Source organism: Orcinus orca, chromosome 14 (genome assembly GCF_937001465.1).
Source record: "Orcinus orca chromosome 14, mOrcOrc1.1, whole genome shotgun sequence".
NCBI classification, from domain to species: domain Eukaryota; kingdom Metazoa; phylum Chordata; class Mammalia; order Artiodactyla; family Delphinidae; genus Orcinus; species Orcinus orca.
This window is the reverse complement of record NC_064572.1, coordinates 78,631,236-78,648,448: the sequence shown is the minus strand read 5'-3', so window position 1 is coordinate 78,648,448 and position 17,213 is coordinate 78,631,236. Positions and strand designations below refer to the sequence as shown.

The 17,213-nt window shown below is 42.9% G+C and overlaps 2 protein-coding genes and 1 pseudogene across 2 annotated transcripts in view; 2 read left to right on the top strand and 1 right to left on the bottom strand.

The window, feature by feature from the left end:
• Positions 1-10,928, top strand: part of EIF3A (eukaryotic translation initiation factor 3 subunit A) — a 33,580-nt gene extending 22,652 nt beyond the window's left edge. The window contains exons 16-22 of the mRNA XM_004265780.4: positions 374-527; positions 1,333-1,517; positions 3,917-4,005; positions 4,623-5,338; positions 7,724-7,925; positions 8,640-8,821; positions 9,699-10,928. Of these exons, the coding sequence (XP_004265828.2) occupies positions 374-527; positions 1,333-1,517; positions 3,917-4,005; positions 4,623-5,338; positions 7,724-7,925; positions 8,640-8,821; positions 9,699-9,922 (1,752 nt within the window). The 3' untranslated portion in view covers positions 9,923-10,928. The remainder of the gene's footprint in view (positions 1-373; positions 528-1,332; positions 1,518-3,916; positions 4,006-4,622; positions 5,339-7,723; positions 7,926-8,639; positions 8,822-9,698) is intronic.
• A 122-nt stretch (positions 10,929-11,050) lies between these two features.
• Positions 11,051-14,347, top strand: LOC101270437 (voltage-dependent anion-selective channel protein 2-like; annotated as a pseudogene).
• Positions 13,175-17,158, bottom strand: NANOS1 (nanos C2HC-type zinc finger 1). The gene has a single exon (XM_004265781.3). It carries the CDS (start codon positions 16,998-17,000, stop codon positions 16,128-16,130), a length of 873 nt encoding a protein of 290 aa, XP_004265829.2. The 5' UTR covers positions 17,001-17,158; the 3' UTR covers positions 13,175-16,127.
• Positions 17,159-17,213: the final 55 nt, after the last annotated feature.

Below are 17,213 nucleotides of genomic sequence, written 5' to 3'. Positions count from 1 at the left end.
TCACTGTGAACAAATTTTTCTGAAGGTGAAAGTAGACTGCATAAAATTTGCTTTTGGTACAAGCTTTTGTTTATTCTTTGATTCAGAAAGGAAAAAACTAGATCGAAGTGTCTGCTCTTAGTTTCTGACTTAATCATTTGATTTATTGTATAAAAATAAACCCACTGGGTATAGGTAATATTGTCAGTTAAAAATTTAAAAAATTCGACATGCGAGAACTTCAGTCATTTGGAAATTTGGTTTTTATACTTAATGGTTGCTTTCTGTGGTTCCACGAAACTTGCAATGATTTTGTAAACTTAAAACTTACTGCCAGTCTGTAGCCCTTGAAAATTTGATTGTTTTTTATTTTTTGGTAACCATTCAATTACAGGAAAAACTTAAACAGTTTGAAGAGCGATTAGCAGAAGAAAGGCATAATCGTTTGGAAGAACGTAAAAGACAACGTAAAGAAGAACGAAGAATAACCTATTATAGAGAAAAGGAAGAGGAGGAGCAGAGGAGGGCAGAAGAAAAAATGCTGAAAGGTAAAACTATATAGACAGACTGGAGGTATATGGGAAGGGTGGTGATAGGTCCAGTTTGTACAGTCTTACTTAGAAAATAGAGGAATGTGGAACCAAGATGATTGGCTTCTTTTCTTTTTTTTCCTTTTTTTGTTTTTTTGCGGTACGCGGGCCTCTCACTGTTGTTGCCTCTCCTGTTGCGGAGCACAGGCTCCGGATGCGCAGGCTCAGCGGCCATGGCTCACGGGCCCAGCTGCTCTGCGGCATGTGGGATCCTCCTGGACCGGGGCACGAACCCGTGTCCCCTGGATCGGCAGGCAGACTCCCAACCACTGCGCCACCAGGGAAGCCCAATGATTGGCTTCTTAACTGCAGCTAACTAGTTTTCAGGTTCTGACAACCCAGCTTGTAGTTTTCTGCAGTTTGTTATCTGTGAGGGTGTTAGGTCCTCTGCCAGCTTATTTCCACATTTTTGGTGTTCTTTTGAAAATTCTGCCTTTTTATTTTTTATCACTGTAGTCTATATAGTGTTAACATTTATTGAGCAACACATGCCAGATGAAGTTTCTCAGATGATCCTTTATCTGGCATCCCAGATGCTCAGGAGTTGGGGGAGGGCTGCTCCTTTAGTTGTGTTGAGCGGCATAATACTTGTGTTCTTGAATATTTCTGATATTCAAGTTTAACTGATTGTAAACTCTTTTAAAATTCTTAAAAAGAATTTCCTTCTACATTATGCTGCCTCTTTAATACCAGAGAAGTAGACCTAGCACTGGGGGAAGCGTGCAGGTAGGAGGCACACTTTATAACCTGATACGTTGTACAGAGCGGGAAGAGAGAGAGCGTGCTGAACGGGCGAAACGTGAGGAGGAGCTTCGAGAATATCAGGAGCGGGTAAAGAAATTAGAAGAGGTTGAAAGGAAAAAACGCCAAAGGGAGTTGGAAATTGAAGAAAGGGAACGTCGTAGAGAGGAGGAGAGAAGACTTGGTGATGATTCACTTTCTAGAAAGGTAAGTATAGACATCACTCTGTTTTTATGTGATGTGTGTTTATCAGCCAGGTCTCTTGCATGATGCGTTTGGTCAATGCACAAGTCAGTGTCTGGGCTTGGTGTTTTAAATCACATTATTCACGTTTCTTTTTAAGTCTGGTATTGCTTTGTCTTCCCAAAGACAGAAGGTTCCTAGGGGCAGTGGGGAGGGGATTAGAGTTGTCTTAGCAAAGTTTGGATTTTATAATAGGCTTCAGTTTAGAACTTAATTCAGTAAGAACTAATCCCATGAAACTAAGTATTTGACAAAAAGTAACACAGTCGTATGGAAGAGGGACTGTTTTGGTTCCTTGAAAGGAGTTACTGTGAATTAGGAGGATGATGTGAGGGTACTCAAAGATGAATCTGGGGGACCAGCAGTATTCAACATCCCTTTAGGAGCTTGGTAGAAATGCAGAATCTCAGGCCCAATGCCAAATCTTCTGATTCAGAGTCTGCATTTTAGCAAGAGTACCAGGTGATTCAAATGCTGGTCTAAATGTTTATTTTTAATATGCATTCATGTCCAAAACTGACCTGTGTTTCTCACTTTATCTTGTGTAAAGGGGGGTATCTCTTTAATCCCCTCTTTTGGTGGTGACATTGTACCTACTTAACCACAGTGTTTTGAACCCCTCCCTCTCCATTCTGTCCCTATGCTCCTGCCTTAATTCAGATTGTTTCTTTTGCCTGTACTACTTACTTGTCTTAACTATTTTCCCTGATCGTAATCTTCCCCAGCTTCACATCTTCCTCTATACAGTGGCCTGCTTGGTTTTTCATAATGCATATATGATTGTTACCCCTGCTCTTGGTTTCAAACCTTCCTTTGAGTGGTACTCATTGCTTAGAGCCAAAGGTAAAAAACATTCCTTAGCCGTCAGGGCCTTTTATGTTTATTGCTTTTTTCATTAGCTTCATCTATCACCATATTCTTAGTCACCTATACTTTAGCTATTCTGAGCTAGTTTTATGCTTTATCGTGTCTGTGACATCTGCCTGCATGCTCTTTGTTTTTCCTGGGATGTGTCCATGCTGCCCTTTAAATAAAATACTGCTTATTTTTTAAGGTTAGAGGTGAGTAGCTGGAGGTATGTGTGCCACACTTGTATCAAATGCTTAACTTTACTGGAGGACCTGCTACTAGTTATCTTTGTAGCCTTCAATTTGTTTTATAATATATAGATAAATTTTAAGTTTTGTTACTCTTGTTGCTAATTCCTATGAGTATTCTTTTTCTGTTGGGCACTAAGTGCTGTATGTGTGAAATCAGAGTTACAGTGTTTGATTTGCTACATCCTGTTAATTTGCTTCATCTTCTGAAGTAGATGAGGTAAATCACCCGTGGTTATGGGTTTCTAATTCTTTTCTTTTCATTAGTTTTTGAAATTCTGTGTTCGTCCTTTTTTTTGTTGTTTCTGTTTGTGGGCCCCCCTCTTCCCTTTCAGTTGGAGAGTCTTTAGTTATCTCTTAATGTTTAACATGGTAACTAGTATATGCGGCTTTATTCCTGACATTTGGTTTGGTGTTTTTTATTTGCTTCCATGTCCCTGCCACTCACCCCTTCCTTTCTTTAAGCCAAACTTCAGAAGTTTTCTCAGCTCATTTGTTGTGCTTTTCTCTATTCTTTTAGTGATTACCATCTGTTCTTTTCAAAGTCTAAACTGCAGTGTGTAAATTTTGAGAACTCTTCCCTCTCTTCAGAACAGAACAAAATTTTGAGCACACCTTAAGTTTTATTGCCTCCAGTGCATTAAAACAATGCTAATCTCTCTATTTAGAAATCATTTAACAGTTTTACAACCTTGTTGGCAACATGATTTAGTTTAAAATATGTTTACACTGTTTATCACCTTTTCCCCTTTGCAGATAAGTTGTTTTGTAGAGTGTATATTTTATCAAGTATTTTTGTGTATGTCTCAAAAGAGGTTTTGTTTTTCTCTCTCAGTTGAATAATGGTTCATTGGTTTGGCCAGTTCAAAGTCATCCTCCTCCAGAAGTTTATAGAGACCTGTGCTCAGGGTCCTAGTACATAATGGGAGGAGGGTTCTTGATAATAGTCTTGTTCGTGTTACTTTTGTAGATACTCTGCTTTATTCCTTGGAAGCTCTGAGCATATGGTCTGTTATTCACCCGTTTTGGCATGTGTGCCCTGTCAGTCAGGATTCAATTTACTTAGAGCAGATAGAATTTCCTTAACTTAGGGAAATTTTTTCTCCTTTTCTTCTGGCCTTTCACAGTCCATCTCTTTTAAAGTTTCACTTATTCTTTTCATCTCTTTGTCCTCTTGTTACTGGCTCTTTGAGATTCCTGTTCAGTTTATATGTTGATCAGTAGTGTTGCTAATGTAGTGCCTCTCATTACCTTTGCTCAATGTAGGACCCTCGTTGGGGTGATAGAGATGCAGAAGGCACATGGAGAAAAGTACCTGAAGTAGATTCTGAGTGGAGAAGAGGCCCACCAGAGAAGTAAGTAGAGTTAAGGAAAATAGTACCAACAAATCATAGATCCTGTTAATATCTTATCAGTGTTTTTCTCATTTGGTTTATTTTGTAGGGGTGGGGAAAAGGGAGTCATGAAGAATTGTACACATGTCTGTTACTGAAATGTTTGCTTCAGTGCTGCTGTAATTACTGACTTATAAATATCTTGGGAAATATATGCTTCAGTTTTTTTTTTCTTTTTAATTCCCTAAACTAATAGTATTGAGGTTAGAGTAAGAATGAACAGTTCCATAACATTTTTCTCATCGTTTTGAAAGCTTGTAGTAATAGATTTAGAAATTGCTAAGGTATTCCTCATAAAGTGCAGATAACCTTTTTTTTTTTTTTTTTTGCAGATAACCTTTTAAAGGCACTTGTCTGCTTATTGGTTTAATTAATTTTTTTTTTTTTTTTTGGTTTAATTAATTGTTGATGTAAGATTTTGGATTCATGTTGTTTTTTAGTGGAACATACTCTTTTAGGAGTAGGATTAATGAATTTAGACTGAAGTGATTTTTAGAAGTGAGTAACATCACTCCCAAAAAGATCACCTGCTTTTAAGAAAATTTACTCTTAAAGATGTTTGGGTTGTTACTCTGTAGGGAGTGGAGACGTGGAGAAGGGCGGGATGAAGAGAGGCCTCAAAGAAGAGATGAAGATCGACCAAAGCGTTTGGGGGATGAAGAAGAGAGAGAGTCCTCTCTTAGACCAGATGATGATCGGGTTCCCCGGCGTGGCATGGATGACGACAGAGGCCCAAGACGTGGTCCTGATGAAGATCGGTTCTCTCGCCGAGGGGCAGACGATGACCGGCCTTTTTGGCGTAATGCAGATGACGACAGGCCTCCCAGACGAATTGGCGATGAAGACAGGGCTAGCTGGCGTCAGGCGGATGATGACAGACCACCTAGACGAGGACTGGATGAGGACAGAGGCAGCTGGCGAACAGCTGATGAGGACAGAGGACCTAGGCGTGGGCTGGATGAGGACCGGGGGCTGCGCCGAGGAGGTGCGGATGAGGAGAGGTCATCCTGGCGGAACGCTGATGACGACCGTCCCAGGCGGGGCGTGGATGATGACCGGGGTCCCAGGCGTGGGCTGGATGACGATCGAGGACCTTGGCGGAATACCGACGATGACAGATTTTCCAGGCGCAGTGCAGATGATGACAGATTTTCCAGGCGCGGTGCAGATGATGACAGGGGGCCTTGGAGAAACACGGATGATGATCGGATCTCAAGACGGGCTGATGACGATCGGATTCCCAGAAGGGGTGATGACTCAAGACCTGGTCCCTGGAGACCATTTGTCAAACCAGGTAAAATTCTGGTATTCAAGAAACCAGATTGGATGCTTTATAGATGTAATCTGCTTGATTTGTTTGCAAATACAACGTGAAATTCTACACCAGCTAATCTCCACTGTTCTGTAGAGGATAGCAAGTTATTTCAAACAAGGAGATCAGATCTCAGGTGACAAATTACAGTTTGATTGTTAAGTAAGAAGCGTTCTTTTCAAATGCAAAAAGTGAAATTTTAACAGGCTTATGACAGAGGTTGGGCCATGTTACTACGATTTTTAGATAAACTGGTCTTTTATCTTTCCTTGAATATTTCTGCAGTGACTTTTATGTCAAAAGCTTGCCTCTGAGATCTTTCACACCAAAACAACTAGCTTCACCCGCTTTACTGCTTTAGTGATACATGCACTTTGTTTTCCTTCTTCCTTGTTGACTGCTTCTTTGAGGGCCCTTCCTTCTGTACCCGTCCCTAAGTATCGGTGTTCTTCAGGTTCTGTCCTGGACTAGCCTCCTCATATAAATAATGAAAAACAAAATATACTTAACTAAACATTTATCTGTACTCTTGCCAACCATGGGATTATGTTCATGAGAGGAGCCCATTTCTTTACTTTGTCAGTCTTAGGCCTGCTCATCCTTTCATACTTTTTATTATTCTTGAGTAATGTATACAGGTCTGTGACTTCTGCTACTGTCTTCTCCAGATGACTTCTCCCCTTACCTTCAGACCTGTGTTTCCAACTTTATATTGCACCTGTAAGTGTTACTGACACTTCCAACTCAACCCATCAAAACTGAACCCCCGCCTTCTCCAATACACACACACATACACACTTCAGGGGCACCACTGTCCATCTAATTGTATAAGATGGGAGTTCTTTGCTCTTTCATCCTTTTTCTTCCATCTTTTCAGTAACCATTGTAATTTGTTCTAAATGCAGATTTGAGCAGCTTCCTGCCCTTTATCCTTAGTGGTTTCTGTGGCATACTTGTGCTTCTTCTTACTTCATTCCACTGTGAAGCTTTGTGACTTTGAGAAAGCCACCTAACTTTTCTGTGCCTTGTGTAAAATGGGGATAACAGTATAGTAGATTCTCATTAATTCGTGATAGTTAATGTAATATAAAGTCAGTGAATACTGAACCATTGCTCTTAAGGGAAGTACCAGGTTAGGTTTCTGTGAGCCCTCTGGTCAGTTTTTCAAGCAGTCAACACATAACCTTGTTTTATTTTTCTGTTTAAAGACAGTTTATTTAATGTATGTTATTGATTCATTAGCGTTGAACTTACGGCCAACAGCACTGTAACTCATTCCTGAAAGAAGCTTATCTAACACATTTACTCTTTCCCTAAGGCATATCCATTGCCTTCTTGTGCTTGGGACTGCTGGGGCGTAGGGCTGGTGGTGCACTTAAAAACTGAAATCACCAACAGAAAGCACAAAAATGTGGTACTAACTAGATCACCAAAAGGCTACTTGTTTAAAGTAGGAGAGCTGCAGCAAGAAAACAGCATTGTCTTGTTTGTCCTCAGCTGAGAACAGGCCCGTCAGGCGACTCAAATATTTTGCCACTCTGTATGTGTCTGCGAGTGACTTGTAAAAGTGCTAGAGTATTAATTTTGGGATTATAGATTTTAGCAAGTAGCAAATTAGCAAGTATGGAATAATCTGCTTAGCTCAGCACTATGGGTAGGATTGAATGAGCTAATACAGGCAGAGGCGTTAGACTAGTTCTGTGGCACACAGTAATATAAATGTTAGTGACAATAATAATTATTAGCCTTGCAGCTGTGATACATTTTCATTGAAATCTCTGCTTCCTTTGGTTTCTTTTTGTGCATGCGTGCGTATGTGTGTGTACATGTATATATTGTTTCTGGATTTGGACATCCCATGGCTAAGTGTGAGATATTGAGCAGGGCCAAAGGATTTATCCTTATTTCAGGACTTTTTATGGGTGGTAAATGGTGAGGGGCATGAATGTGAAAGGAAAGAGTCTTTAGTTAGAAAGGTTTTGAAAATGTTGCAAGGTATAAATGAACTAGTAGTTGGGGTTCTGCCTCTCAGAGGTCTAGATCCTACCCCTTACCCTTTGAGTTTTCTGCTTAAATGACTTGTCTTTACCGTCAGAACAGATTTTTATCCCTGAAATCTCTGCATATGGAACATTTAACCCAGGCTATAAAAGTTCCTATATGTTATATGTTAGAAAAACAATAATAGGTAGTCATAAATAGGAGTTGGTGGTTCCATGAAATGAGGTAAATGAATTGAGTTGGTGTTTTAAAATGAGGCAGAGCGTCTTCATTAGCATCTGTAATGGTGATGGGTTAACGTCAAGATTTATGGCTGCCAGTCTGTTTCTTGAGTGGAAAATTTTTTTTCTTTTTTTAAAAACGTAGGTGGATGGAGAGAGAAAGAAAAAGCCAGAGAAGAGAGTTGGGGTCCACCTCGAGAATCGAGACCATCAGAAGACCGTGAATGGGATAGGGAAAAAGAGAGAGACCGAGATAATCAAGATCGTGATGAGAACGACAGGGATCCGGAGAGAGAAAGAGACAGAGAGAGAGATGGGGATCGAGAGGACCGCTTCAGACGGCCAAGGTTTGATATTCTAATTAAAAAAAAAAGTGTCTGTGGCATTACAGTTAGGATTCTTTTAATGCTCTCTTATGCGTTCCCAACTATTTTTGAAAAATGGTGCTCATCCCCTTCACTTCCCCCAATTTATCTAGTAGAATCATAGTGTAGATTTTAAAAAAATTAGAGGTCATCTTAATTGAACCAGTTCCCTCTCTACAGAGTGAGGACATGGAGGCTGGAGCTGTGTGGCTGGCTGTGGGCTGTGTAGCTCTATGGCAGTGGAACCAGTCGAGGTTCTTCACTGCCAGTTGCTTTTCCCTTGTGGTTGAGGTCAGTTTATTGCCTTTAAATTATTAAAAGCCTCTTTACTTTTATTAGTAGTAAGAATTCTAGCTTACTTCCTCTGGTCAAAGTGGCTTTGTACTAATCTAGACCAGTACAGTTCAGTACAGTTTCCTGCAAGAATGAAAATGTCCTGTATATGTAATGTTTGTCTGGTAACCAGCAGTCACGTTTGACTGTTGAGCCTTTGGAGTGAGTAATGACTACTGTGTTGGACAGTGCAGAGCCAGGTGTTCTCATTTGACCTCCATGCCTGAGGCATCAGTTGGAGGTCAAGTCACGAGTTGAAACTATTCCTGTTACTATTTGCTAACTTGGATGTGATATATTCACTTAAAATTAACCCGTAGAGTCTAACGACAGAACTTAACGTGTCATTTTGAATGGCTACAGGGATGAAGCTGGCTGGAGAAGAGGACCAGCTGAGGAATCTTCAAGCTGGAGAGATGCAAGTCGTCGTGACGACAGGGAGCGGGATGACCGCCGTCGGGAGAGGGATGAGCGCCGTGATCTGAGAGAGAGGCGAGATGACAGAGACCGAAGAGGACCTCCTCTCAGACCAGAGCGTGAGGAAGGTAGAGATGTTCTTTCTGTATGACCGCTGAACCCTGGAGAGCGATAATATATGAGGGAATTTGGGGTTTTGCTATGTCTTAAATTTGTATGAACACCAAAAACAAGATGGACACGTAGATCTTTTATTTCATTTAGAGTTCAAGGTTCTCACAAACTTACTCACTGGTTGCTTTGTGAAGTTTAGCTCATCTTTAAATTTAAAGTATAGTAGTAGACTAATTCAATGGTGTAGTAAGCAATACCTATATTGATTTTACAGAAAGAGTTTATTTTATGTAAAGAAGGAAAGAAGTAAGGTCCTGGTAGATAAGCACAAAGTGTAAAACATTCTTTCTCTGGAATTGTAACAATGGAAGCTTTAGTAAAAAAATGCTTTGTTTAAAATGACCGTAGCACTTACGTAGTTGCCTCACAAGCTTTTACTATTTGGTTTGTTACAAACCAGATTGTAAGGGTATTTCTTCTTTGATAGTCATAATGAAATATATTGTTTCATTTATTTGCTGTTAAATCTTCTTCAACGGGAGCCAAAAATCCTTTAAAAAATTTTTATTCAGCCAGATTTTTGTCACCTTATCCTAAATTAAAAAAAAAATTAGGACACTTCCCAGGCCGGTGATTTCTTCTTGCTTGCAACTTATATTTCTAAGTCTGTATATTGTTTTGAAGGTTTTTCAGAAATTGTATCAAAATGATTAAAGTGTATTTATTTAGCTTTTATTGTTTTGTTTTGTTTTTTTAAATGATTCTCTATCACTATCTTCAGTACAGGATTTCCAAGTAATTTGAGGCATTCCTTTTGCTTCAGTTCTGTTTAGTCTGAGCTAATAGCATACAGTACAAATTTATTCTCTCTCCTTTTTTTTAAATTAAAAGTAAGTTCTTGGAGACGTGCTGATGACAGGAAAGATGACCGGGCAGAAGAGCGGGATGCCCCTCGTCGTGTTCCTCCTGCAGCTCTTTCAAGAGATCGAGAAAGAGATCGAGACAGAGAGGGTGAAAAAGAGAAGACCTCATGGAGAGCTGAGAAAGATAGGGAATCTCTTCGTCGCACTAAAAATGAGACTGATGAAGATGGATGGACCACAGTACGACGTTAAATCTCAAGATAATGGACTCAGACTCATGTCTTCACATAGGTTTGATCACATTCAAGGAATTATTATACTTGTGCTTCAACCAATCTAAATTGGACTCTTTAATGTCTCACCATAACACAAAAAGCATGAACTTGTATTAACCCTATGTAATAGGTTGATCATGCACCGTATCCACAGAAGGTTGGAAAACCATGCCATTTTTTGGAATTTGAGGTGTTGCATTGTTTCATCAATCATTTGTTTACAAAAAAGAAAAACTAAAAAATAAATTTAAAATGGGAATTCTTCAGGTATTCAGTAACACCCGTATCTTGGTATAGAACTGATCTTTTTTCTTTGATTTCAAAATACCTGATATTAATTTGGAATGAAGTAAGATTCTGTTATAGAAAATGTATTTGAAGACGCTAAAGCAGAGAGCTGAAACAATTCTCACACCACTAGCGGTTGAGACGTACCTCTAGGTATTTTGAGGTATTTACTATTTACTAAATTTAGAAAGTTTTTAGGTTTACTGTAAGTGCAGTAAGCATTACACACACCGGATACAAAGGAATTTTCGGTAGATTTTACTTGAGAGAAGGTGAGTATAAACCAATTTGCAGTCATTATTGTAATGACAAGAATACTGCTAAAGTGTGAATCCAGAACAGATACATACAGCTTTTACATTTTAAAGCATTTGGTAAACTGTTGCTGAGTTTTTTTCTGTTGCCAATAGCAAACCGCTTTTCCATTTATGGAGAATTCATGCCTTTCAAGCATTTTAAATATGACAATATTTATAAATGTGTGGTTTGGAGGAATTGTTTAAATTGTTTTTCCTAATTTCCTTTCTCTTCGGGATAGATTCTTTCACCAGGTAATTTGTAGTAATGACTGTGTTGACTTCAATCCTGGAGTGTAGTAGCTATGTTAAAGATTAACTATTTGGTCTTATTGAAGCCAACACAGAACTTGCTGCTGTGTTTTTTCTTCAATGATAAATAAAATACTTAGAGAATTTTAGTGTTGATTTGTGGTTACAGTCAAAGTGTTTTGTTTATAATGCTGAGCTTGCGTATTCAGTTGAGGTTTTTTCACTTCAGTTTTTACCAGTGCTGTTAAATTTTTCACTGTTGGGTATCAAAGAACATAACCTAAATATAACAGAAAGCAAACGTGGCTAGGATGTTTCCACTAAAACGTCCTCCTCTGTTCCTTGATGAACCCTTTAGTTTCCTTGTAAAGCTGTTCTCTCTGTGAGTACGGTGTGTGTGCAGTACATCTTGGGTTTTCCCTTGAAATTAGAAAAATCATAATTGGTTTCACAGAATGTTAGTTGCAAATTTATAGTGGCTGTAGGCACTTACATTCTTCCTGGTGTGAGTAGTGGTGAGAATTTCTGTTGGTATAGCCCTAAGGCCAGAAGAGGGAGTATTGATGCTTTTTTAAAACTTAATCAGATGCAGCCTCTCCTTTTCGACGTTAACAATGATAGAAACCACTTTAGAGCTGCAGCCGGACCCCGAGCGAGCCGAGCAGCCTCAGCTGCTAGCGGGGTGGCAGCGGCGCCTCCCCCTCCCCCCCAGGAGACCACCGGCTCACCTCTCCCCTTGGCCTCGCCATAGCGACCTACGGACAGAACTGCCCGCGGCCAATGTGTATTCCTCCATCATATGCTGACCTTGGCAAAGCTGCCAGAGATATTTTCAACCAAGGATTTGGTTTTGGGTTGGTGAAACTGGATGTGAAAACAAAGTCATGCAGTGGCGTGGTTTTGGGTTGGTGAAACTGGATGTGAAAACAAAGTCATGCAGTGGCGTGGAATTCTCAACATCTGGTTCATCTAATGCAGACACTGGTAAAGTTACCGGGACCTTGGAGACCAAATATAAATGGTGTGAGTGTGGTCTGACTTTCACAGAAAAGTGCAACACTGATAATACTCTGAAATCGCTCTTGAAGACCAGATTTGTCAAGGTTTGAAACTGACATTTGATACCACCTTTTCACCAAACACAGGAAAGAAACGTGGTAAAATCAAGTCTTCTTACAAGAGGGAATGTATAAACCTTGGTTGTGGTGTTGACTTTGCTGGACCTGCAATCCACGGTTCAGCAGTCTTTGGTTATGAGGGCTGGCTTGCTGGGTACCAGATGACCTTTGATAGTGCCAAGTCAAAGCTGACAAGGAATAACCTTGCAGTGGGCTACAGGACTGGGGACTTCCAGCTACACACTAAGGTCAATGATGGGACGGAATTTGGAGGATCAGTTTATCAAAAAGTATGTGAAGATCTTGACACTTCATTAAACCTTGCTTGGACATCAGGAACCAACTGCACTCGCTTTGGCATTGCAGCCAAATATCGTTTGGATCTCACTGCCTCCATTTCTGCAAAAGTCAACAACTCCAGTTCAGTTGGAATGGGCTACACTCAGACTCTGAGGCCTGGTGTGAAACTTAACTGTCTGCGCTGGTAGATGGGAAGAGCATTAATGCTGGGGGCCACAACCTTGGGCTTGCCCTGGAGCTGGAGGCTTTAATCCAGCTGAAAGAAACCTCTGGGAATGGATATCAGAAGACATGGCCTTAATATATTTCCAGTGTCACCAGCAGGCTTCCCCCGCCTCCACCCAGGAAGGTGATCAAAGCAAAGGATGATCTAAAGAGCTGTGTTTTAAATATTTAGGCAGTTACTTGTTAGCTGGTTTCTAGTTGAATTGGTTATCTAGTTACCAATGCTGCAGTCGTGCAGTCACCTCTACATTATTTAAATGTATTTAACTGTTAAATGCGCTACCCACCAATAATGAAATAGACCTTTATGAAAACTGAAAAAAAAACACTTTAAAAAACATTTTGCTTAATATCTGGATTTCAAACAAGTGAAAGTCTTAAAAGGTCCTCTTTTGTGAGGAGAGGGTCTTTCCTTTTGTAACAAGTGAAAAAACTTGGGGCAGTAACCTGCTCTGTCTTAAGTTACTAGAACAGGACTGTGCCTAGGCCATCACAGATAGGCCGCAGCAGACGATTCATTTACGCTGGTTTGTTTACATGAGTTACAGATGTGTGTCCCAAGTTCTTTGTCTTGGGTATTGGAATCAGAGCACAGGGTAAAGGCAGAAGTCTGCAGCTGCTGTGAATCTGCTCTTAGGTTTCCAAGGCCTCATCACCTTACCCCCTCCCCCACTGTTTATTCACAGGTGTGAAAGGAAAGCTGAACGACCAACCTACTCACTGTCTTCCATGTTGCCAGTGGTTTCTGCATTTTTATTTTTATTTTATTATTTATTTATTTTTTTTGCGGTATGTGGGCCTCTCACTGTTGTTGTGGCCTCTCCCGTTGCGGAGCACAGGCTCTGGACGCGCAGGCTCAGCGGCCCCGTGGCATGTGGGATCTTCCCGGACCGCGGCACGAACCCGTGTCCCCTGCATCAGCAGGCGGACTCTCAACCACTGCGCCACCAGGGAAGCCTGATTTCTGCATTTTTAGTTGGGGATATTATTTGTGTCAATATGGATGGGTCTGAGGGCAGAGACAACGGCCCAAAAAAGACTCGACATCCTAGTAGTTGTCCATAGTGGCTACCAGGAGGAGGTTGGTGCCTATATGGTGTGGCATGATTTGGCTGTAGACTGATTCATGATTTCATAAGTCTAATTGAAATATACAGGAAATTAATGGAATGTTCATATTGTAGCTAAGAACAGATTAGAGAATTAGGACTAACACTGAAATTTTTCTTTGAAGTACATGTGTATTTGTGGTATAATTTTAAAATATAAAGCAGTCTGTGCCTGCACAGTTGGTGAAGCTCTTTTGAGGATTCCATACTTTTTTTTTTTGGCCAAATATGCAGTCTGTTCTTATGAAAACAACTTCATGACACTATTGTGGATACTTTTTAACACTTCAAAAAATTGGGTTTCTTTTACCCTAAATTTAGCTTTTTCAAGTGTTTAAAACATGTTTCAGATTGAGAGTTGCTTTTAAATGTATTAGCGTGGTTAGTAAACTTTTCGTAAGAGATCTCTGCAAAACTACTGATATTCCCTGTTCATGTGTAAAATACTGGGAGTTAAAGTTAGCTGGAGAACAGGCAAATTTGGGGGCTGATATGGTTATAAGTCACCTTAACCATACCTTCTGGTCTGGAGAATGCACCTCTCAGTTAATGATGACTCTTGAAAAGGTACAGTTAGAGCAGTGGCAAGAGGTAACAGGAATTCATGTTGACCTGAAAACTCCTTAAAAAGCAAGTCTAATTTAAACTGGTATGTTTTCTAGCAAAACTGAAGAAAATAAGTTAATTTCATGGTTTTATTAAGCTACTTGAGTTTAGGCCTAGTCAAGTGGATTATTTTTTCCTGACCAAGAAATCATCCTGTCCATCCCCCGCCCATGCACCTTCCTTTGACCAATAAACGCTCATAGCTATCCCCAGTGTTTTTTTTTTTTTTTTTTTTTTGCGGTACGCGGGCCTCTCACTGTTGTGGCCTCTCCCGTTGCGGAGCACAGGCTCCGGACGCGCAGGCCCAGCGGCCATGGCTCACGGGCCTAGCCGCTCTGCGGCATGTGGGATCTTCCCAAACCGGGGCACGAACCCGTGTCCCCTACATTGGCAGGCGGACTCTCAACCACTGCGCCACCAGGGAAGCCCCCCCAGTGTTACAGCAGCTTCAAAGGATGTTCAAATCAGGCAAATTGGCTGTGGAGGAAGTTAGTTGTTTACCATGAAAGCAGTCTAATTTTTAATAACCTAGCTAAGCTCTCCTGGAACCTCTATAAGACTAAATCTCTTGCTGGTATTTTCAGAGAGTGATTTTATACATTTCAGATGACTTCATCTTAATTCATTTCCATTTTTGCCTTCTGTGTCTGTCCTGATGGTAGATATGGCGTGGTGCTCACTACAGTGGATTTGAAAATGAGGGTGGGAGGTTAAAGTAGGAGTCAAGCACCTTTGCTAAGGATTAGATTTAATCTCATTTATGGATAACTGGTGGGATTCCAGAAAGAGAAGGGTAATCTTCCAGTGAGAATGGGAACATCAGAGAGGCTGTGTTCCTTGTCTCCTGCCCCCCCGCCCACAATAGTTCCTTTAATTAGTGCTTATACCAGTTTGAGGACTGCCTCTGATGCTTAAAGCCAACACAGCCCAGAGTGGAACCTTCCTGAACCCAGGTTATTACATTGACCTTCCAGAGCTCAAAGGATTCCAATCTTACATTTAGTTTGAGAGGCAACAGCTGGAATGAGCTTTCCACTATTCAGGAACCCTGAAATTGAGCAATTCAGACAGTGAATTAATACTACTCCCTTTTGATCTGAAGGATGACAAATGTTTTGCAAAACTGGAATGGGGTGGGGGGCATAGACAAAAGGCCAAGTACCAGAGTTAAAGGCAAGATTAATGAATTAACATACTGTATAAATGCACAAGTTTTTTTAAACAGCACCATTTTCAAGTGTGTACACATTATAACTTGGCACGACTTTTAAAGGTGGAAAACACTAGTTGCTCGTTCAGTAATAAAAGATCTGGTACATAAAAGGATAAGGAGCTGTATTCTACCTGCTACATCCAGCTAGGACAGAAACAAGCCACAAGGAGGGAACACCCACCCAAACTAATACTGGAAAGTTTACTAAGCCTTCACTTAATGATGCTACCAGGCAGGGGGGCTTGCTTCGCCTGGAATTATAATAACTGATTAAGGACAACAGAAATATTACTTGTTTCAAACAATAAAAGTCATTTTGCTGACATTCCATAAAATCGCCAGTTCAGTTAAGAGGCTTTTAAAAAAATATTCTAGACCTAATAAAGTGCCTCCATTCATAAAATTAAACATCCAAGATTAGACTGAGACAATTTCATACTGATGCGCATCTAAAATAGGTCGACGTATAAATAAACAGCGCCTCTAAGTTGCCACATTTCAGTTAGCGGAATACCCAGCCTTCACCGTCTGGATGTGCACAAACCAGAGATAAATCAAGACTTTAGCGTCTACTCTCAACCGCTCTTCGACAGGAAAGTACTCAGTACCGTCGGCTTCCTTTGAGAAAACCAAGACGACATCCCAAGTTGAGCCAACTGCTGAGCTCCATGCTCCCCAGCAGCAAGGGAGAGAGAGTGCGCAGACCAAATACGAGAGTGGGCAGGCGGCGACCCTGGTGGCGTCAGGTGGCAGCAGCAGACCGGAGCCCGGGTCCTCAACGCAGCTTCTTGCCGGGCAGGCCGTCCCTGGCGCTGCGCGGCGGCGGGCGGGTGGCGGGCGGCGGCGGCACTTTGGAGAGCGGACAGTACTTGATGGTGTGTGCGTTGTCACCACTGGCGCCGCACAGGGGGCACGTGTAGCGGCGCAGCACGGGGCACAGCACTCGCCCGTCGGGTCCCTTCAGGATGTGGGTGGTGTAGAGCGCCACCGCCTCCTTGTTGTTCCGGCAGAACACACACACCTGCAGCTCGGGCTTGAGCAGCCGGGCGGCGGCCGCCCCGGAGGCGGCGTGCAGCCTGGGCTCAGCCGCCCACGCCGCGGCCCGCTCCTCGCGCGGCGCCACTTCGGCGGTGGCAGCAGCGGCGGGGGCGCAGCCCAGCAGCACGGCGGCGGCGCGACCAGCGAACGGGCTCAGCTCGGCAAAACGCTCCTCCAGCAGCCCGGCCTCGGCAGGGTCCGCGCACAGCTCTAGCGTGCGCAGCTCCAGCGCGCCCCCCAGGTAGCGGCCCCGGGATCCCGGCTCGTCGCTGTCGTCGTCGTCGTCGTCGTCGTCGTCGGGCGGCCCCAGCGCGGGCCCCAGTGTCCCGGGCCCGGCCCCAGCGTGGGGGGAGCAGCACGACGAGGAAGAAGAGGAGGGCGGGGAACCCTCGCCGCCGCCGTCCCCGCCGCGGGCGCAGCCGAAGCGCGGCTCGCCGTCCACCGCCTTGGTGATGAGCGTGGCGAGCCCCAGGTAGTCGTTCCACGAGCTGAAGGGTTGCGGGTGCACTGGGCGCTGGGAGCTCACGTAGCGGGCGCTAGGCACGAGCGCCATGGGCGGGGGTGCACGGCCGCGGCGGGGCGAGCGGGGCGCCCAGGGAAAAGCCTCCATGGGTGGGCTACGGGCCGCTCGCGCCGCCTCCCCGCCGCCGGCGCGGGCCGGACGGAAGGGACGCGCTAAACCTGCCCGCCGGCCTGCCTCAGGGTGGGGCCGCTTCGCCGCCTTTTATCGCGCCCCGCTCCTCCCCGCCCCCGGCTTCGTCGCCTCGGCCCTGCCCCCTGCCCTACCCCGCCCCGGCCACCTCGCCCGTGCCCCGGACCGAGG